We start from the raw sequence: 23825 nt of genomic DNA, 5'->3' as shown, positions 1-23825 counted from the left end.
TCTGGTCTAGGCTGAATCTGGACTAGACTCGAATCTAGACTTAGAGAGGCTGTAAAAGGCAATAAGATCGCAGCACCAGCCTCGCAACCGTCCTGCACTACAACAGCCGGCTGCGAAATAGTTCGAAATGACTGCCTTGGGGGAACCATGCACTTCACAATAAATTAAATTCGACAGGCAGTAGCAAAAAATGTCATCAAAATGTATTTTCTTAGCCGAAGTGCTAAGCGCACGATCAAATTTGCTAAGATCATAGCAGCGTAGAAGCATATTACCTTCTTCGGTATTCTATGATAACATGTAGATACAAGCATATATAACCGTTCTATATCAAATTTTGCTGAAAATATGCTGAATTAGCGGAATTTATTCCATTAAAGTGATTAATCAGAATTATGAACATAACATTTTTTTCTGCTTTTATTTCCGATCACTATAACAAAGTTATAAACTCGCAAAATGCATGCCAACAAAGTTGCTGTTTGGATTTCAAGGATTATTCGCAACATGATAACATAGTAGGATTTTTGAAATCTTTTGACGTAGAACTACGTCTTACGGTAGGGTGTCAATCCAAAATTTGGAGTCAAGCCAAAAAGAACGAAAGAATAAAAGATTTTGAACGCTAATAGCTCTTCCAATTTAAAATTTGATTTTAATCATCAATGAGACAGCAATTGTATGATTTTCTTGAAAAGATTGTATGCCAATCGCTAAATAGTGAAAATTATCGAAAACTTTCAAGCTAAAATTTTTTCATACATAGACATACATATTTTTTCATAGTCTTGCTTCCTCACGGACGACCATTACACACACCAAGCTTGTGGCTGCTCATGTTTGAAGACAAAGGATCAAAATAAACGTGTTTTTTGCTTACTACGTCTTCGTAGCCAGTTGTAAGAGTACGGGATAATTGTAGGACTAGTGCTACAAATCCTTTGGCTCATACAGCCTCTTTCAGTCGAGATTCAAACATGTGACATCTGGCTTATTAGACCAGTGCCGTACCACGAGGCCAACTGAGAGGCACAGACTTTTTGCTTTTCTAACGCTACAAACAAGCGGCAGCGACAGTGCAGTTATGGACTATCTTATTAATGACTGTTCTCTTCTTGTAACAATAATATATTATTTTGAGGACTTAAGTTTTCTCCTAGAACTTTGTTAATAGCTGAATGCGTGAGACATATTTCTATACTGAAATACTCCGATTTTGGCACTAGTAAAAATATTCGTTTTTGATAACAACATAACTCATTTACCAAAAATACGATACAATTTATTAAGCAAGATAATATTACTATTATGCTGTTTGTTGTTTCTTAATTTACGCTATTTTATGCTACACATATACCAATATGATGTAAAAAGTTTTTTTTTTTTCAATATTCGAGGTTTCTTCGCGAAAATCAGCCTAACGTAGTTCAACGTCAACTAAGCGGTCATGTCTGGAACACAACCTTTCTGATTTGATTTTAACTATTATTCATGAAAACGTCGAATGGGGCCCAATTTTATCGTAATTGTATCAGTTGAACGAAGATAAGAGAAAGGGATAGTTTCATAATCCGCTTGTCGAGCTCTCGAGTACACAAATTTTATTAATCTAATGACAGAGGTGGGCACCGCTAATCAGCTAACCGCTAACATTTTAGCTAGCGAGTAGCACGTTCGCTAGGTTTTAAATATGCTAGCGCTTCTATTACCTTCCGATAAACATAAGTACTACTAAATAAACTACCAGCCACTAATTTTTGAAAATAATTTTTGGAAATAGTTCAACTAGCCATGAATGAACTATATTTGCTCGCGTCGCGAACAGCAGCGAGCAATTTTATCAATTTGTAAGAAACCGCACACTTATTTTTGTTATTATTTTCAAAAATTAGCGGCTACTAATTTATTTAGTGGCACTTTAACTTATCGGAAGCTAATGAAAGCGCTAACAGATTTGAAACCTAGCGAACGCACTACTCGCTGGCTAAAAGGTTAGCGGTTAGCTGATTAGCGGTGCCCACCTCTGTCTAATGATAATAATGATCAATAATGCAAGCAGAAAATGGCTGGTAGGGGGATTGTCGTCAGAAAATATAAACGCAAAATATTTCCGATCCATTTGGGCAACAGGTTGACTTTAGATTTATACTTTAACATCTCATCATGACGTGATCGGAATTAGATACACCTGTGATCGGAATTAGAATCACCCCTTAAAATTGATGATCGGAATTAGGTGCAATGATACATCATACTTTGATGCATTTTTTGTAACTTTCGGTAAATTATTTAGGCATTTTAATATTTTTCCACGAAACGTAATTGAAAATACTTGCTAAAGACACATACCATATAAATAAATGTCAAAGCTTTATTTTTTAGTAAGGACTCAAAGATGAATCATGCCTTAGGTGATCGGAATTAGGTGCTTTCACGGTACCAAGGCTTTGCTTTTTCTATTTAGTACGATTTGTGGCTGCCGGGTCAGCTAATTTGAAATATTTATGAGTAGAAATCATAGATTGTTGATATGTACCTACATTCGAAGTCATAAGCCATGCCTGCATTCGTGTCCCGAGATACAGATGGGTCTTCTACTTTTTTCTATAAATTCTATTTTATAAATTCGGATAGGTCTTTGCATGTTTACAGAAATAACTTTCCGTTGTCTAATAACCAAGAGAGCCACTCTTCTAGTTTAGACTCAGACGGTGTGGGCAGTAGAATAACGTAATTAAACAATTTGGAAATGTCTTAGTCAAGGCCAGGTCAGGTAAAATTGCGAATAATATTTTAGCAAAAGTCAACTTGTGCTGATGACAGAATGTTTCATGCTGTGCTATTGCAACATCGTAAATCTCACCAAACAAAGCCATCCCTAATAAAAATTTTCGTTTTTATTTTGTCTTCTTTCAGAAAAGAAAAGGCAATATCGAGAACCGACCACGTTGCAACTTCATCGAAAGCCTCACAGGAGGATACTTTCGTTACCAATCGGTAGTGAGCAGGACGAAATACCTAGGTTTTATCGGCAGCGGTAAACCTATCAATTACAAAGTAAAGCGGTATATTGACGAAAAGTGCTACAATTTTCAACGTCCTGATGAAGGATCATTCCAAACTGTCGGCACACCCAAATTTATTCATAATCATAGACATAAACATGGATTAAACGACCAACGTAAAACGCGCAACAGAATTTATGCACATCGACAACAAAATATTGCTGATCAGCAAGTTACATTCCCATCGCAGCAAATCATGCCGTCACATTTTCCTTTTATCAATAATACCAATAATTTATCGCGGTACTTGGCTTCTTCAGTATTATTACAAAACCCATTACGGATCAGTAACGAAGTACATACCACCACGCAATTTCCTTCAAAGAATTTCATCACAAGGAAGCAAATAAAACCATCTAAACGACACGGGAAGACCAACAAAAAAACCATTTTGTATGAAAGTCGCGATCATAGCAGTAGCACAAGGCATCACTATCACTATGACTACAGAAATAATAAACAAAGCATTGGTCGGTCTGCACCAGCTGAAATTAGAGCTTAAGGCTATCGACTATGCTGCCTTTCACCTCAAAATTTACAGTGATAGTAACTAAACACAAGGACTACGAAAAATTGAAAAATATAGAAGTTGACTTGCTACAAAGTATTTGAGGAACAGTAACAGAAAACGAACTGTTTAAAAAGGTTGAATGACGCTGACATACATATAATTATGATATGAAAATGAGTTCATATTGAGTATCTAACAGTGTGAAATACTAACGTCTACCTAGTCGTAAGAATTTGCACAATACTTTAAATCGCATTGCCATTCAAAGTTAGATATGATGTCGTAGAATTTTCGAGTTCTACTATTCTTGAAACATAAAACCCGGTAAACACTGCCACCTTTACTAAATACATTTTTTCACATAACTGCAATGCTCTTCTTTTCTCGTTTTTACATAATATTAGGCTTATACAAATTTGAAAAAAAGTTTATGTCCTGGTCTCAAAATATAGTTGAAGGGGGGGGCAAGAAAAAAATAATAACATTAAACCTTCAATAACCAAACAAAAGAGAAGAAACCAGCGTTTATTTTTCCATATTATTAAAATTTTAGTACATGTGTATTTGTATTTGTATATTTTGTACAGTAGGTACTTAAATTTTAGTTCAACCCTTTCAAACTTCAAAATTTTTCGACCCAAGCACATAAAGTAAGCATCCTGGTAGAGATGAAGCAGTTTGATAATAGTGGAGTGCCACAGGATCACCTTAGAGAGCCACAAACGTATAACTTGACCTTCCTTTTGTTTTGAACCTCCGTGTCACTCGGTTAGTTACCTTGCTTTTTTAATAATCGCAATCTGTGTCACTTACTAGTTCAGAACTCGGTAACCACGACGTAGTATCGTAATCTAACCATAGAGTGAAAATGGCAGTTTAGGTCCCTGCCATTTTATTACTTGGAACACTTATGCTGTGCTGTCGACATGTTTTAAGAAAACAAATCTCTGAAGCTATTCACGTTTCCTGGTCAACCTTTTTGTCATGAATATCAGGCCTCTCTCTTGTATATTAAGGATGCACACCATTTCGAAAATTTAGAAAGTTTAGAACAGTTCAGTGACATCCTGCATGCTGCATGCATTCAATGAATGGTAAAAACTGTATCGTTGAGTTTTACGTCCCCTATCTCCAAAATTAGGGTAGTTACTTGGACATTACGGAGTAAAACGAACAAATTTTGAGCCCCGAAAACCCGAAAAATTGTGTTTCTATTTTTATCTTATCTAGTACCTTTGAGGGAAAAAAATAATCCCACTGCAATTCAAAAATCGGAATATCTCCGTCAAAAGCGGTACCAAATTTCACTAATATATTGTTTAATTGATTGTTGCCTCCATCTAATTCTTTTAAAACAAGGTAAATTAAAATGGAATCAAGCCGAAAGTCTGATTGCAAGCGCCCCAATTTTCGACGTCGGGAACTTAAAGATTAAGCACAATAGTTGCCTGTGACTTGTAGCAGAATCAGAAAGCTTAGTTGGCGAAAGAAAGTTGATCGAGACTAACGAGATAACTATAACTTTGCACATATTGGATAATTTAGAGATGTAAGCTCATTGAACTGTGAAAAAATCCGCTTGTCACTAAAAAATGCAACAGACTAATATGACACTTTATTTTTTTGCCCCTTCACATTTCGAAAATTTTCAAAGGGGGGGGTGACATAAACTTTTTTTCAAATTTGTATAAGCCTTATTACATTACATAAAAGTCAAGATATTACTACATTTCTCGCCCGTGATTTGGTGTACATTTTAAAGTTTGGAGTTACCAATACATAAGCTGTGAGTCATTTTATAACTTTTTTGAAGCTTGATCCTGTATTGATCAATCGGTTCACCTGTACCCTCTTCATATATTATGTTTCGATTTCGATATGAACAATGTCGAAATAATGTCAAAAGGTTCCAGATCCTCGTTATTTAAACGAATTTAAGCAAATTCAGTAGTTTTTTTGTGAGAATGCGTCAGAAAACTTTTTGAGTTTTTAAGGGGGCATAGTACCTTTTATACCATATTTTTTGCCATATTTCAAATATTTTTTTCTCGATAACGCGAAACGCGAATCGAATCGGGTTTTTTGCATTCGAAACATTGCATTTTATACTAATATTTACAACTTTGTTTTCAGATGGGCACCTCTTCCCCTTCCCCATACGGCTCCTTGAAGATAGTCATTTAAAAAAAAATATGAATTGCGGTACCATGGATTGACGCTGGGGGGCTTTTCCGAATTCAAAATTCCAAAACGACATGAAAGTATATTGAGTTATCTCGTGTTTGACCCATCCTTTTTTTAACGTATAACAAAATGGCGGACATTCAAACATAAAAGTAAGGTTTTTAGTCGAAAAAATGGACTTTAAAAATTTCTAAAAAATACAAAAATTGTAATATCGAAAAAAGGATGGGTCAAACACTAGATAAATTTGTTAGCTTTAAAACAAAAAAAGAAGAATCTTGAGAATTGCTTGAGCCGTTCTTGAGATATTTATGGTACCGACTTTGAAAACCTGGTTTCGAGAAAAACGGCGTTGAAGTTTTTATTCGCTGTGTAATTGCTCCAGACATGCGCGGTACAAATAGCTGTAACTTTCTCAATTTTTCGGAATTCATCCAAACGGCTTCAAACACATATGGTCAAAATGTTAATCTTTCGAAATAATCAATAAAAAAAAATCGGTTTTCAAAAATTGAAAAGGTACTATGCCCCCTTAATTGTCAAAATCTAACACCCCGATTTTGACCAACCGGGTACAGGTATGTCTACTTAGTAAGGCCATTACAAATTTTTTTGAAGTTTTGATTTTTGATGAAATTTTCGACCACTTTTGATGAAATTTTCGACCACTTGTTTCGAAACAATCGACCACTTAGCTAGAGTGATCGAAATTAGGAGCTGATTGGAATTATGTGCGTTAACGATACATATACTCTTTTCTTTTCTAGAATTTATAGATCAGTATTTTCTATTCTACGCTTAGGGTACCCCTTAGTCAGTTAGGGTGATCACAAAAATAATCGAAACTATATTTTTTAAATTGTACATCCAAAACAAAAAAATAAACGTTTCTGAATTTTTAATAAATTATGCAAAAGTCTCAGGCTTTCAAAAAATTGAATTTGGAATTTTTTTGAGTATTACATCCTGAAAACACTAAAATTCAATGATTTTAAAATTTCGCAAAAGTCTGGGTTTCTATCCAATATTTTTCATTAAAAGCTCATTTGGGTTACAATTTTTATTATAAGCTTATTAACATACCATTCATCTGCTATCAAAATTATTAAAATGGGTCAAGCGATTCAAACGTAACGTATTTTAAAAAAGGTCTCATTGCAAAGATGATAATTTTTGAGACGACCCTCCTCTAGAAAAATCCCCTTTTTGAGGCTAAGACCTCCCCCCTAAAAAAATTGTCCGTTATTTTATTTTTGAAAAATCTATAGTTAGATAAGTGCTAGTAATAAAAACTTTTTTGGGTCTATGTTATAAGATCCCATGTAATAATATGCATTTAGTTTTAATATACCGACCGATCGAACCGATCGAAAAAGATGCCGAGAGCTATAGCCCATCATAAACTAGCACTAACTCAAGCTCAACTAAAGGTTTTTATCGTAGAATAACTAAGTAGATACACCTGTACCCGTTTGATCAATTTGCGTTCATTTTATTGGTCAATTGGAGCTGTTATTATAATCCTTAACTTTTCAAATTCCCAGTTTTTCCGATCTTTAAAGTACAATATATTTTCATGTGCAGAATGATTATGCCAATAGTTTTTGGGTATCGTAACGTCAATGATGATAATTTTATCTTAAGAATGAAAATGAAAAGAATGACAAAGTGTGAAATAAGAAATTGTGAACATTGCAAATGTGGGAAAAAATGTTACTGGGGACTATGTTTTGGCTGCAAGCAGTTTAGCTCTTTGAATATCTGATTATTCTAAACGTATGTAAGAGAACATATTACTAGTGAGAAGCCTATTCGTAATAGAAAGTTACAAAACTGAAAAAGCTTTATTAGAGTTAAAATTGCAAATAAGCATTAGTACATCCTAGAATTATATTTAAAATATAATAATGATCAATTGCCAAAATATGATATGTCTTTGCTGGATTTGAGTCTATCGACCTTAATAGCGAAATGACTGATTATAGAAACAAGTGAAAATAGCTATGTATCTTTCACAATACGGAAAAGTGCACATTATCGAGTGTAAACAATAACAGTCTAGTTAACCCATTACCCGTTAGTGATGTTATGTAAAGTGCCAGTGTAGTTTCTAATGACATGTGTTGATCAACCAAAAGTTATTAATAGAAAAATAATTGAAAATATCTGTAGCAGAGAGAAGCAATAATCCAAAAGCATCATAGCTTTTGCATGCCTTATTTAATATATATTTGAACAGCTCTCACAATTACAGATACAAATACAGTATGCATGTTAATATGAAAAAATGTAACCAAATCAATCGATTTGCTGGAGGCTAAATTTTTATTATAATGACTCGCAAATACCTTCAATGGAGCTTTTGCTTTAAAAATTGCGGAAGTTGCGGTACTTACAAATCTACAAAAAGACGTTATCCGGGACGCACCAATGATTTCATACTTCCTGTGGCGTGAAAATCGAAAAAAAAACATTGAAAACCAAAGACCTTCTCAATGCATCCATTACACGGGATTGCATTCACAGCTGCCAGGTTATCGAATTGCAAAGAAAAAAAATGCAAAAATGGCTACCATGATTATATATTTAAAGTTGCTATTACCCCAAAAATGTTGAATTTATCAGAAGCGCCAATTCGATGGACTGATAGTATTATACTAGAACTGTGTGATTCTGATTGTTTTTGAACAATTTCGAAAAACCATCACCAGTAAACAAAAGATTATCGAGTTTCACTCTAGCAGTTTTTGATTCCTTCTCCCGCTCCCCATTCCTATGGGTTTAGTATCCTAGAAAGATGGACTAGGCCGTTGCTAATCCTAATTTCGTTATTAAAACTCACATCTTAAACTTCAATTTAGAGTACTACCGTGCTCTGTTTTAACGTTTCCAATTACCGCTTCAAACAAACTTGAACTTTTGGCTTTATCAGAAAGTCGATTTATAAACAGAGGATGGCATTTTCGGTTGACTTCTAATTATTCGGCGCTCTCGATTTTTTATTACAATGTTAAACAACAAATCTATCGCGGAATGGCTATACATGCAAAACCATCTATTGACAGGGAATCGTAATAATTTCCCTCCCCGAATGTGGATAACAGACAAGAAGAAGCAATTCAATGTAATTGAAAGCAAAAGTTTAACAAAATTAATGTAAACGCACCTTTATGCACTAGAAGATTGAAATTCTGTTTCTAATAGGGCAACCAACGTATTTTGGCCCATGTGCAGCAGCAATCCAAATTATGTAGAATTTGGACACTTATAGTAAAATCAAATGGAACTGTCCAAATTATGTACAGCTGCTGATGGGATCCAAAATAAGTTGGTTATCCTATGTATTCAATGAGAGTTTACTAATCTTTACAGTTCTTTTATCTCAAATTTAATTTTGAAAATAATATATCAATAGTGCAATAAAAAAAAAGTATTCAAAGTGCTTTAATTTTGAGAGATAATATGTACACATCTTTAAAAGTAAGCAGTAGACCGCAAAACAATAATCCGATATTTACATGAAGCATGTGAATTGCAGAACAAAAGACGATGAACATAATATAGGTACACTCCAAATGTCACTAATCTCAAATATAAAATGAATCTCACCAAAACCAACCCGCCAGAAGAAGCGTCGAATCCAGAACATTCAATATCTATAGCACCTCGAGCAAAATTAAGGCCGTAAAATGAACATATTCTATGACTCATTTTATCCCCAAAGTGTCGAAGAAAGAAACAAAAGTATTAAACTCTAATTATTAATAATTTAAGTCAACAGAAACTTTAAGCGCATTTAAATTTTGAGCGTAGATTTAGTAACTGGAAATAAAGAAACGAGCGCTTTCCATATTGCATGTTGTACATTACTGCCAAAAACGATAAAATAACATAAAAATACTCTTCACTTCAATGCGAAGTAAGGTCATGAAAAAGAATAGGCAGCCTGTAAAAATAAATGAATATTACCCAATCACCAAATTTAGTTTGTTGGTGTCCAAAAACAAAATATATTTCTCTATATACAATTATAATTCCACGAACATTCCATTTCAAACTTAGTGTAATATATATTATTTTATTTAATTATATATATATTATTTGATAAGTCTACTACTTACAACATCGCCATCGGTTCTATTTTAAGTTAATTTTTATAGGATCCATTTGTAATTACATTATAATATATTTACACTTAAATAAAAAAGAAGCTGTACTATATCAGCGATTGCTTTCCCGTGTATGAGAGAATTCTTTCCGTGAATACGACAATTTCGCTTTCCTCGTTGGTTAACAATGTCCTAAAAAACTGTATTCATGACAATAAATTTTTCAATCCAACATTTAATTTAGAGAGCCAATGCATGCACTAAATTTTGCAAAGCTGTTTAAGATTTATAGTAAACGTATGCAAAAATAATATGAATAACTAGCTGATGGCCCGATCTCACTCGGGGCCCCTTTCTCACTCAGTCACTTGTACATTTGATTTTGTAACGAAAACTCTCATAATGCAAAAAAACAAAACCCTTTTTTACATTTGAATATGTCTACTCCCTTTGTCATTTCTTTTCACATTGTCCCCCAGCCACTTGTAAATCTGTCTTCTTCTCGGTAATCCCTATAAAAAGACACAAAGCCGTTTTTACGATTTTGAACCTCCCCCTATTTAATGGTCGCCCTATTACTCCTTTCAAAAATAAACAACTTGTACAACTGCTATCGTTCCAAATGCAAAAAACGCACCGTCTCTCTCTTTTGTCAACCCCCCGGTGCTGATTCTTTTATGCCAATATGTGTTTGACAAATGACGTTTTATGAAGAACAGTTCAGAAGTTCCAGGGCTATGGCGGAACATACATTCATACTCACTTTTCTAAACCCCCTACATGTCGGTACCTTCCCAGTCAGCTCCCCCTTCTGTCACGTAGCTAATTATGCATCGGTTTGCTCAATGATATCGCTATAATGCACATCTGCAATCGGTTTAAATGCAAGAGAAACGCAAGCCCTTTTACTTATTTAGATCTCTCCTCCTTTTTAGGAATTCCTCCTTTGGTCAACTTCCCAGTGCTGATTCCCTTATATCAAGGAATATGTGTGCCAAGTTTGGTAGAGAATGGCCAAGGCATGCATATGTATAATGTATATGTATATGTAGCTGACCCGGCAAACTTCGTACTGCCACCAGATGAAATAAATGAAGAAAGTTGTGAATTTCGGATGTACTCAAAGTATAGGTTAAGTTTTGTACTTTTTTTTTGGAGAAGTTTAGCCTTTGGGAGAATGGTTAGTTGACTACCAGATTTACATAGAACGTCAGTTTCTTCCAACGGTAGACCTGTGGAAAACGTTACTTTTTCAATTCCCAGTACTCGACCATTGTGCTGGGTGTCAATTTATTTTTTGTAACAGTAAATTCGATGGCGTTAAATAACGCCCAATTCCGTCTGCTGCAGTTAACCACCTAATGATATGCAATATACACTCAAGTCGCTTTTTACGCAAACAAAAAAACCGCGTAAATTCCCAAATGCGCTTAAAAAACCACGTAAATTTCGAAATTCACGTAAAAATAATCGCGTAAAAAACAATCCGCGTAAAAAGCGGCTTTAGTGTATATTCAAAACTTTTTGAGAACAGAATCATTGCACCACCAACTATATTTTCATTACTGCCGATATCTATGATTGTTCTGTTAAACGCCCTCAAACGCTTTCTATTTGCCTTTGTGCATTTGCCCATTATTGTTTTGAAATTTTGCATGTTTTGATACTTTTATCGGTTTTTTGACACTCTCGAGCACATTTCCCCTATAATAATCCGAGATTTGTTTTAATTTTCACGGTAATTTTAAAATCAAAATTTGGTATTCTGATGATTTGGTATCCGATGTTTAGATTTAGATTTTATTTAGATCTTCAATTTTGCTTGATTTATCAATCGGTTGGTAAGAATTTGTCGAATGAATTGCTCCGCTGAATTTCAATAACTTATTTTCAAACCATTAACTGTGTTAGTATATTATACCAATCCGAAAGATTTCATTATTCCTCAAAATGTATTATAATTTTATGAGCTCTTTTGCTCTATTGAACTTGAACTTCTTCAATTAGAAGTGAAACTGAAAACACAAAAAAAATATCAACGTTATTAGAATACGATTTATTCTAATGGGTTACCATTTTTGCAAAAACTTTTTTACACTTTTAGTGCTAAGGTCAATGCACTTTCGGCTTGAAAAATCGGTTTGCAAAACAAATTGTTTTTTGGTAGACTTTTGCATGGAAAATAATAATATATAGATGAAAAGCTAGAATAAATTTAGTGTTAACGTTTAGACTTCAAGTAAAAATACTTAAAACGCTTAATATTTTTACTCGTTAAGAAAATCTCTGGTTTTTTCGCCCCCTTCAGTGACCCAGCATAGGATGGACAAAAATTTTATAAAATATTTGTAATGGCCTAATTTATTTCAGCCACTATTCTTGTCAAGCACAAATTTTAATTACATTTTTCAACACTTAAAATATATTTATCAATTGACGGCCAAATAGATTCATCAAAACATTTGTAAACATGCATTAGATCCAAGTCCATGCAATTGTTTATTAGCAAGAATAAAGATTTCTTTTGAATATATACTGCATATCATTTTGACGGTCAATTGTTGTAGACGAAATTAGGCGTTATCTAAAGCTATCGAGTTTACTTTTACAAAGATTAATAGAGAGTCAGCTTAACTGATGAGAATTCAAAAATCAACCTTTTCCGCATGTTTCCAATGAAATTTTGGCAATAAGTTTTGGGATTCCAAAAATATTACCATTTCTAACTAATGGTTTACCATGCTGCATCAAAATCCGGACGGTACCAATATCCGGACACCTTCACTAATTTTTCCTTATTAAGTAATAATAAATGCAATTGATGAGGTGTAGCTATGCAACTTTGCAAATATATCTAAGACCGTTTATACATAATCGGTGGTTAACCTTCCTAATGCATTAGAAAAAAGTTACATATTATGCATTAAGGGTCGAAAACGACCCAAGTTTTGAAATTGCTCTCATTCATCCATTTTCAATCCGAATTTCGTTTTCTTTACCTCGTTTGAAAGCTATGGCCAAAAACTAGCACCCAAGGTATGTTGGGGAATATTTGTTGACTGATGGCCGCTTCTGCGTCGGTTCCGGAACACCCACTACCAGGTCCCGGGGAACATTTTTACGTTTTGAGATAATTCATTTTGCGGCACATCAAATCACATTGGCTTGACAAAATAAGATTAATGGAAGTGCAATGGGAACATTTTGGACCCAAGCGGCCATTTCCTCATTGGTTCTGGAACATACGGTACCCGGTTTATGAGGACAATTTTAAATTTTAGGATGATTTATCTTGCAACACGTCAAATTACATCAGCTTGATAACGTAAGACTATTGAAAGTATAATAAAGACATTTTGAAGGCAAATGGCTACATCAGCATTGGTCCCGGAACATCCGGTACCCGGGTTTTGGGGCCATTTTTGTATTTTAGGATAACCCATCTTGCGACACATCAAATCACATCGGCTTGATTAAATATGACTGATGAAAATAAAATAAGGTCATTTAGAAGCCAAATGGCCATTTTACCATCGGTTCCGGAACATCCGGTACCTGGTTCCACGGGATATTTCTGGATTATGAAATAATTCATCTTGCGGCACATCAAATCACAACGCCTTGATCAAATAAAACAGTTCCAAGAGCTATGGGGACCATTTGAAGACAAATGGCCATTTCATCATCGGTTCCGGAACATCGGGTGCACGGTTTATGAGAACATTTTTGGATAGGATAATTCATCATGCGCCACATCAAATCACATTGGCTTGATGAAATAACACTAATGGAAGTACAATGGAAAAATTTTGGAGCCAAAATTACCATTTCATCATCGGTTCCGGACTATCCGGTATCCGGGTTTTGGGGACATTTTTGGATTACAGGGTAATTCATCTGCCCCGAGTTACCCCGTTTTACGGTTCATTATAAATACCGGGTACCGGATTATATGCGACTGACGCCCCATTATACTTCCATTGTTGTTATTTTATCAACGCGATGTGATTTGAGGTGCCGCATGGTGAATTATCTCAAAAGCCAAAAATGTCCCCCGAAACTGGTACCGGATAACCCAGTACCGATGGTAAAGTGGCCATTTGGCTTCTAAATGACATTGATTTACTTCCATCAGTCTTATTTTATCAAGCCGATGTGATTTGATATGTCGCATTATGAGTTATCCTAAAATACAAAAATGTCCCCAAAACTCGGGTACCGGATGTTCCAGGACCGATGCTGATGTGGCCATTTGCCTTCAACATGTGTTTATTATACTTCCAATAGTCTTATGTTATCAATGTGATGAAATTTGACGTGCCGCAATAGAAATCATCCTAAAATTCAAAAATGGCCTCAAAAACCAGGTACCGGATGTTCCGTAACTGATGGGGAAGTGGCCATTCGGATCCAAAATGTCCCCATTGTACTTCCACTAATCTTATTTTATCAAGCCAATGTGATTTGATGTGCCGCAAAATGAATTATCTCAAAATATAAAAATGTTCCCCGGGAGCTGGTAGGAGGTGTTCCGGAACCGACGCAGAAGTGGCCATCAGTCAACAAATATTCCCCAACATACCTTGGGTGCTAGTTTTTGGCCATATCTTTCAAACGAGGTAAAGAAAACGAAATTCGGATTGAAAATGGATGAATGAGAGCAATTTCAAAACTTGGGTCGTTTTCGACCCTTAATGCATAATATGTAACTTTTTTTGCTGTGGCTCTTCTAGATGTCGCTGAAAGCTGAAACTCCCCCACAATGCTAATTTTCCAAAGTTAGGAAAAGTCAGAAAATTTCAAGTCTCTAGCTCGTACCGTTACTGAGTATCAAGCTTTGTAAGTATGCCGATGGGTCGAAAACGACCCCAATGCACTAGGAAGGTTAAGTAGGCTGCACGAAATAACTTAAATAGATCCAAACGTAACGTTGGTGTCAAATAGTGTCTTTTTTCTGCGAGTTTTTTTTAGATTAGGGGGACTCGGGGCATAAAGGACACCTTAACTGTTTTCAATTAATTACGAGCAAAAAGAACCAATTGAATTCAACTTCAAACTAAAACTTAGATGAGGGTATAATCTAAACAGTTTCAGTGAATTCAATATCGAAATAATATAAATATAGAAAAAAAAACGTTTTCATTTCAGATGTTATTTCGCTCGATATTAATAGTTACGGGACGAAAGTGCCACTATAGCGGGGAAATGACCACAAGTAGAGAAATGTTGAATTTTAACTTCTATCTATAGGAATTAGGTCTAGTTAATGTGTTAGACCAAAAATAATACACATAAAGATAAATAAAATTTCAGTATGCTTGTTTTCGGCATAGTCATTATCATTTTGTACAATTTTCAAACAGTAAAATTTCAAAATCATTTTAATGTCTGAGTTTATATTTTTTATCGATGAATTTTCCCTTGTATATTGTAAGCCACTTTAGAAACCATAAAAAATAACCATATTGAAATTCTTCGTCATTTTAATGGAAAACTGAAGAGTGGCACTTTTGCCCCGGGTGGTCGTGTTTGTACTATAAGTACGCCATCCAAATTGATCATCATTTAAACAGTAAACAAACAGTAAGACATGAATCATAAGAACATAGCCAAACTCTTCCGTCCACCGCGATGCACAAGCACCAGCACCGTCGATCGGCTGCACATTTTATGCTGACCACGCTGCTGGTGGTCCGGCATCGCACTGTGTTCGGCAAGGGTCACATTACAAGCATTACGTACATAGCGCAATTGAACAATTAAATATATAGAACCTTTTTTCGATACCTGCTGTCTCGGTAGTCTATCTCGTTTTAACATTAAGAAACATTGTAAACCACCAAGTATTGATTCCAAAATATCGCGCCCCTTGGCCTTCCGGACCTAAGGACTGTGCTAATAGATGACATTCCGCTTCCAATGACCCCCTAGGCCTTTCGGACCCATGGGCTGTCATTGCATTGGAGTGCTTAGGCCCTGCTGGCAGGAATCTGTCGCGAGTAGTCCGCCTCGTTGCGCACAAAGATAACCGTGAGTGCAGAGAGTGTTATAATCATGTTAGATGTCAGACCGTGTTATAATTATGTTAGATGTTGCCCCTTGTTCCCCTACTAATAAGTAGTCCTTTCGCGATTTAAGGTTTTTGGAACTTATCATAATAAAGAAATCAACTTTTTAGGCTTAGTATCAACAAAGAAGGTTAGTTATAATTGATTGAGATGGTGTCAATCATTAATGTGTTGAAATAAAGTATATTTCTATAAATAATTACGCTGTCCGGATTTAAAACCATGTTTTACCTTTGTTATACTATAACAAAGGTTTATAAATTGGTCGAAAAACACGAAGTTGATCCAAGGCCCGGAGGGCCGAGTCACATATACCAATCGATAAGGTTCAACGAATTGAGCAATGTGTGTGTGTGTGTGTGTGTGTGTGTGTGTGTGTGTGTGTGTGTGTGTGTGTGTGTGTGTGTGTGTGTGTGTGTGTGTGTGTGTGTGTGTGTGTGTGTGTGTGTGTGTGTGTGTGTGTGTGTGTGTGTGTGTGTGTGTGTGTGTGTGTGTGTGTGTGTGTGTGTGTGTGTGTGTGTGTGTGTGTGTGTGTGTGTGTGTGTGTGTGTGTGTGTGTGTGTGTGTGTGTGTGTGTGTGTGTGTGTGTGTGTGTGTGTGTGTGTGTGTGTGTGTGTGTGTGTGTGTGTGTGTGTGTGTGTGTGTGTGTGTGTGTGTGTGTGTGTGTGTGTGTGTGTGTGTGTGTGTGTGTGTGTGTGTGTGTGTGTGTGTGTGTGTGTGTGTGTGTGTGTGTGTGTATGTGACGCTTGACTTTAGTCGTCTGTTTCTCGGAGATGGCTGAACCGATTTATTTGCTATTACGCTTATTTGAAAGGTGTTATCACCTTGTAGATCACTATTGAATTGTTTTGCTGTCCGACATTTTGTTTAAAAGTTATAAGCAAAAATGTAAAAATTACGTGACATGATTTTCTCCGGAACCGCTCAACCGATTTCAATAATTTTAGTATCAAATTAAGGCTCTTACTACGGCAAATTTTTTGGAAGAGTTTTATCGAAAACAATAAAACGGTTCAAAAGTTATGCTTAAAAATGTTCTTTTTCAAGGTGTCAATTAGCCGAACGTTTCTCAGAGATGGCCAAACCAATTAATGCGCTATTAGTCTCATTTGGTAGGTAATATAGCCTCATAGATCACTATTGATTTGTTTTTTGATTGGATGTTTAATTTGAAAGTTATGAGCAATCGTGTACGGCATAATAAAATTTACAATTATTCATAACGATTTTAACCAGATAATTAATCAGATTTCAGTATCAAACGAGAGACCTTAACGCTGTGAACATATCTGCTAAATGTTATTAGAATTGGCCATACCAGTTAAAAAAACATTGATGAAATTATTTAAGCAAACTTTATTGATATGAACCAAATAGAAAAAAAACGCGATCATGTGCTCTAGCGTAAAAATGCTTAATTTTCCAGGTGAAAGAGTTTATTTAAAAAATATGGCGCAACTTTCTACAAAATTAGGGTGACCGTAAATCTACCTACTAGGGTGTTACAAATTTTTGTTTTTTTAAATGCGTCCAAAAAGGTACAGTGTCTCCATAAAAGTTGTAGAACACAGTAAAATAAGCAACTTTGCTGTATATAGTAACTATCTACCTCTTATTGGTTGCGAAGCGTAACGATTTGTTTTGAAAATGTAGCGAAAATTGAAAAATTGGGTAATCGAAAAGCGGCTACGTCACAATTTAGATAATTAATTTTTACACGTCAAAAAAAAAATCTGCCAAAACGATCCTCCAGATACTGAGATACACGCACCGATGAAAACATATGGTTTCGAGGAGAGCGCGTTTAAACTATTGTACAGCACTGCACTTCCCTCCAAGCGATCCCACAATTTTATTTCAAATTCTCAACGAGACCACGTACCGAAAAATACTTTGGGCTCAACATTTTTGAAGGTAAAAGTCTCCTGAACATGCATAACAAACAAGTGTTTCGACTTTCCACTGAGGGTCCCCCCTTAAATATTAATCCTTTCCAAGAACTTTACACACAATTTTTTGATTGATTTCAAATATTCTAAAAATGTATCAGTACATTACATACACATGCATATGTATTGATGATAACTACCATTACTACCCGTGAAAGCCTCCCAGTTGGCTTTGAGGTATGACGCTGGCCTAATAAGCCAGTCGTCGTATGTTCGAATCTCGGCTGGGAGAGGCTGTTGGAGTCAATAGGATCGTAGCAACTGGCCCTGCAATTGTCCTGTACTCTAACAGCTGGCTGCGAAGTCTGTCGTATAAAAACAGAAGGTCAAATTTCGATAACGGAATGTAGCACCTAGGCTTTGCTTTGCTACTACCCATAAACGCATAATAATCCCATGTGATATTTCACCACTTTTGAAGTAAGCCTGGGAATCATCTTTAAGGGGACGTAAACGACTAAAAATTTTGAAAACCTCATTATTTTTTTATTTCAGGTTTTGATTCTGCAGTTTTTTCCGCTTATTTTGATACTAAATCTGTAATGATCCGACCACGGGAAGTGGCCGAAAAACGATCATGCACATAAATATTCCAGTGCGGCGTGGAACAACTTCGGCGGAATAAAACGCCGCTCCTGGAAAACCATATTTTCAAACTTTAAACTTTATGTATGTTTTTTACAAACCTTAAAAGTTATAAAAGTCTTTGCCAAGCTACTACCAACCAAACAAAAAAAAAGTTGTGTAGTTTCTGAGAAAAGGGTACATAAAATTTGAAAACCATGGTGTTTCAGTAGCGGCGTTTTATTCCGCCGAAGTTGTTCCAGGCCGCAGTTAAATTATGTTCCGAAGGCGTGTCCAATTCTAACTCAAATGACAAATAAGATGGTATAACAAAGGTTGCTTTCACCATCTTCTTCTTCTTCAGCAGCATAGAGCCGGGGTGGCTCGTGCTGTTTCAAGCACTCGTCTCCATTCAACTCGGTCTTGGGCCACTCGTCGCCAATTTCCTAGTCGTCTCAGAAGTCGCAAATCGCTTTCGACCTGGTCGAGCCATCGTGCACGTTGGGCCCCCCTGTTCCTGGTGCCGGTGGGGTTGTTGAAGAGGACCGTTTTCGTCGCACTGTCGTCCGGCATCCTTACGACGTGTCCGGCCCACCGTAGCCTGCTAACTTTCGCTAGATGTACGATGGGAGTCTCCCCAAGCAGTGCCTGTAGCTCGTGATTCATACGCCTCCGCCACTCTCCGCTTTCAGTTTGTACTCCGCCAAATATCGTCCGCAGCACTTTTCGCTCAAACACGGCAAGGGCGCGTATGTCCTCCGTAAGCAGCGTCACGGCTTCAAGTCCATAAAGAACTACCGGTCTAATAATGGTTTTGTACATTGTTAGCTTCGTGCGGCGGCGTATGCTTCCTGATCGTAGCGTTTTACGAAGGGCAAAGTAGGCCCGATTTCCCGCTTGGATGCGCCGCTGGATCTCCTTACTAGTGTTGTTGTCCGCGGTCACCAGCGATCCCAAATACACGAACTCTTCTACCACTTCTAGTTCGTCGCCGTCAACGGTTACCGTCCGTGGGAGGCGCGCATTTGTTTCCTTTGAGCCTCTTCCTTTCATGTATTTGGTCTTCGACGCATTTATTTTTAGCCCAATTCTCCTAGACTCCGCTTTAAGTCTGGCGTAGATTGCCTCCGCCGTCGCAAAGTTCCTGGCTATGATATCGAAGTCATCTGCAAAGCCTAGAAGTTGGCTACTCTTGGTAAAAATCGTGCCTCTCGTTTCAATGCCCGCTCGTCGGATCACCCCCTCAAGAGCGATGTTGAACAGCATGCAGGATAGACCGTCACCTTGTCTCAACCCTCGTCGCGTCTCGAAGGGACTCGAGAGTGTCCCAGAGATGCGTACGAAACACATCACTCGATCCAATGTAGCTCTGATCAGTCGCGTCAGTTTGTCCGGAAAACCGTATTCGTGCATTATCTGCCATAGCTTGTCTCGATCGACTGTATCGTATGCTGCTTTGAAATCGATAAAGATGTGATGCGTGGGCACGTTGTACTCCCGACATTTCTGCAAGATCTGTCGGATAGTAAACATTTGGTCCGTAGTTGCGCGAGCCCCCATGAAACCCGCCTGATAATTCCCTACGAAACCTTGTGCTATCGGTGACAGCCGGCGTAACAGGATCTGGGAGAGTACCTTGTAGGCGGCGTTTACCAACGTAATACCACGATAGTTGCAGCAGTCTAGCCGATCACCCTTTTTGTAGATGGGACAAACCACTCCTTCCATCCATTCCTCCGGTAGCTTTTCCTCCTCCCAAATCCTCGAAATAACCCAGTGTAGAGCCTTTGCTAGCGTTTCCCCGCCATGTTTATAAAGCTCTGCCGGTAGGCGGTCCTTCCCAGCGGCTTTATTGGTCTTCAGCAACCTGATTTCTCGTTTGACTTCTTGGAGATCAGGTGCTAGGACATCACTATCTTCCATGGGCGCTCCTAGGTTAATTTCCGTTCCGCCTCCTTCTGCGACTTCGCCATTGAGGTGTTCATCGAAGAACTGCTTCCACCTGTCGACCACCTCGCGCTCGTTTGTAATTAGATTCCCTCCCTCGTCCCTACACATGTCAGGTTTCGGTGTGTAGCCCTTCCGAGTTTGGTTCACCTTCTCATAAAACTTGCGCGTGTCATTAGCTCGGAATAGTTGTTCTAATTCTTCACGATCTCTGTCCTCCTTTTGGCGCTTTTTTCTCCTCAGGATCGTGGTCAACTGGTTCCTAGCTCGTCGGTACTTGGCCAGGTTCTCTCTAGTGGCAATACTTAGATAATTTTTCCAAGCGTTTTTTTTCTCCTCCACCGCTTGTTGGCATTCCCCATCAAACCAATCATTTTGTGTACTCCGAGGCTCAATACCTAGTGCCGCGGTAGCGGCCTCTCCGATGGCCGAGCGTATTCTGCCCCAACCGTCTTCGAGGTTTGAAGCACCTAACTCCTCGGAGGAAGGCAGTGCCTCATTCAGTACTCGCGCGTAGTTCTCGGCAGCTTGTGGGTTATCTAGCTGCCTGATGTTCAGCCGAGGAGGGCGGCTTTGACGTGTCCGGTATACGGTGGACAGCTTTGAGCGCACATGTACTGCTACTAGGTAATGGTCAGAATCAATATCCGCACCCCGACGGGAGCGTACGTTCGTGATGTTAGAGAAGAACCGGCCCTCTATGAGAACGTGGTCAATTTGGTTCATTGTACGTTGGTCAGGTGATCTCCAGGTGGCTTTGTGGATATCCTTGCGCGGGAAAAAGGTACTTCGGATCACCAGGCCTCGGGAAGCTGCGAAGTTTATACATCGTTGGCCGTTATCGTTTGTGTCGGTGTGCAGGCTATGGGGTCCTACCACCGGTCTATACATTTCTTCCCTACCGACTTGGGCGTTCATATCCCCGATGACGATCTTGATGTCCCGTGACGAGCAGCTGTCGTACGTAGCCTCCAGCCTCGCGTAGAACGCTTCTTTCTCATCGTCGGGTCTACCTTCGTGCGGGCAGTGCACGTTAATGATGCTATAATTGAAGAAACGGCCCTTTATCCTCAAAACACACATTCTCTCGTTGATCGCCTTCCAATCTATCACGCGATCCTGCATTCCGCCCAGCACTACAAAGCCCGTTCCCAGTTCGTTGGTAGCGCCACCGCTCTGGTAAAACTGGGCCTTTCCGCCACGTATCTTCCATACCTTCTCTCCTTTGCGACAGATTTCCTGCAGAGCTACGATGCCGAGTTTGCGGGGTTCCAGCTGTTCAATCAGCACCCGCTCGCAACCTGCGAAATTTAGCGATCTGCAGTTCCAAGTCCCGAGTCTCCATTCGTCGTCCTTATTTCGTCGCCTAGGTCGATGCCGAATATTCCGCTCCGAATATGCTTGAATGTTGTTAGTTTGTGTTGTTTAGGTGTGTAGCCGTACTGGGGCAACACAACCGAGTCTCGTGATGGGGCTGCCATCTTATAGTGCCGAGACTCACTACCTCCTTCCCGGTTAGTATACGACCTTAGTTTCCACCGGGGTTGGTTACCCGATCTCCGCTAAGGTTGCTCGTATTCCGGCTGGTACCACGAGGAGGTCGGGATCGGAGTTGCTGGATAAGAGGCTAACGACCACTATGGGGTCTATATTCCGCATTATCTAGCCGTTTACCAACCACCTATTGCTTTCACCAATAGGTGGATTAAATCAGGTTTTTAAATCCGGACATGCTTGACTATTGATGGTAACTACCTAATGTCTCGATCCATGGAAATATTTGGAAATACAAAATACTTTAAGGCATTTAATGTAGAAGTATTTAATCACTTTCATTCTCTGATTAGATAAGTGGATCAGTGTAGCACTTAACTAAAATCGTACCGTTAAAACAGTTTGCTTTGCTTTTCCCGTGTAAATCTTATGGGAGAGTATGCTCTAACTCTTTTATTCATACGGCCTATTGTTTGTGCGAACGAGACAAATCGCATTTTGAAATATGCTTACATACTTATATCTTACATGCTTCTTAGATAACGCTAACATTGTTTTCTGAATACACCATTGTGTGTGAAACCCGTACCTGATACGACGTCACTACAGCGGAGTTTTCAAAACCATCTAATAAAACCGCACTCTCATTGAATATTTTGCTTAGTCTTTTTCCTCGCTCTAGTGCGCTGCTAAGTATTAAATTCACGTAAAATACGAATTGCGTAAAAATAAATCGCATAAGCGACTTCAACACTTGCCAAACTTCAACACTTGTGTGATATGATACAACAATCCCGTCGACTAAACTAACGTCCCGAAAGTAAAGTGAATAGATCTCTGCTCACGCCACGGCACCAATTATTTTCGCACAAATCTTCGGTTTGGTGCAGTGTCTCAGAATTGTATGACATTTGGCAGTTTATGGGCTTATTAAAAAAATAGTATTGAAAAAATCGAGATCTCCAGTTTTCCCTGAAAGCTCTAAGGGAAATTTTCAGATTTTCTCGGACATCGCTTATTTGAAAAATTCATAACTCTTGAATCAAGCATCGTAGAACAAAGATTTTTTGTAAAGATACAAGAAAATTTTCTTAGCAATCTAGGAAAAATACCAGTTTTCACAAAATTTTCCACGGCAGTGGTAAAGAAAAGTCGAGAAAACCATGTTCTAATTCAAAGATTTTTTTTAAATATTGTTTTCTTATTTTCAAATTCATTATTTTTTAGTTAAAAAACTTTACGATAGTGTTTTTGTTATTCTAAAGCCGGAAAAGGTAATTTTTATAAACATTTATTTATCTCAAATAATCATTTCTCAGGAACTAAGCATCGCTGAGAAAATCCTGTTTTATGAAAATATTAGTTATATTTCTTAGTAATCCACAAAAAATGCTTCCTGGAAAAAAAATTCTACAAAATCTTTCTCGGTGGTAGAAAATTTCAAAGAAATGTCGGAAAATCTATGTTCTAATTCTTAAAAATTACGTTTTTCTTATCCGTAGATTCATAATCTTACGATGACAAACATTTCACGATATCGTCACGATTGGCCATAACTCAGGAAGAAAACTTAACGCTATCGTAAAATTTTTGTCATCAAAAGATAGGGAATTGGACTTGATATTGTACTCAAATCAGACTTAAAAAGGAAAGTGAACTTAGAATTGAGCTTGAAATTATACTTCAATTGGATGTGACGTTGGGATCAAATTGGATGGAACTGAAAGTTGGACTTTAAGTTGAACCTAATTTACTGTTATTGCTTAAAAACTAAACTTGAAATTTTCCTTAAAATTGGATTTGAAATTGAACATATGAGACTTTCATTTGGACCAATTCAGACTGGAAGCTGGAAATTAGATGTGGGAGAAAACTTAAAATTGAAATTGAGATTTCACTTGCATTTGCACATTAAGGTTGAAATAGTAATAAAT

At 37.5% G+C, this 23825-nt stretch overlaps 1 protein-coding gene across 1 annotated transcript in view; it reads left to right on the top strand.

The window, feature by feature from the left end:
• Positions 1–6679, top strand: part of LOC128738480 (uncharacterized) — a 377015-nt gene extending 370336 nt beyond the window's left edge. The window contains exon 5 of the mRNA XM_053833662.1: positions 2917–6679. Within this exon, the coding sequence (XP_053689637.1) occupies positions 2917–3567 (651 nt within the window). The 3' untranslated portion in view covers positions 3568–6679. The remainder of the gene's footprint in view (positions 1–2916) is intronic.
• The last annotated feature ends 17146 nt before the right edge of the window (positions 6680–23825 follow it).

The sequence above is a fragment of the Sabethes cyaneus genome, chromosome 2, assembly GCF_943734655.1.
Source record: "Sabethes cyaneus chromosome 2, idSabCyanKW18_F2, whole genome shotgun sequence".
NCBI classification, from domain to species: domain Eukaryota; kingdom Metazoa; phylum Arthropoda; class Insecta; order Diptera; family Culicidae; genus Sabethes; species Sabethes cyaneus.
Note: the sequence above shows the minus strand (reverse complement) of the source record. Positions and strands in the feature narration are given on the sequence as shown.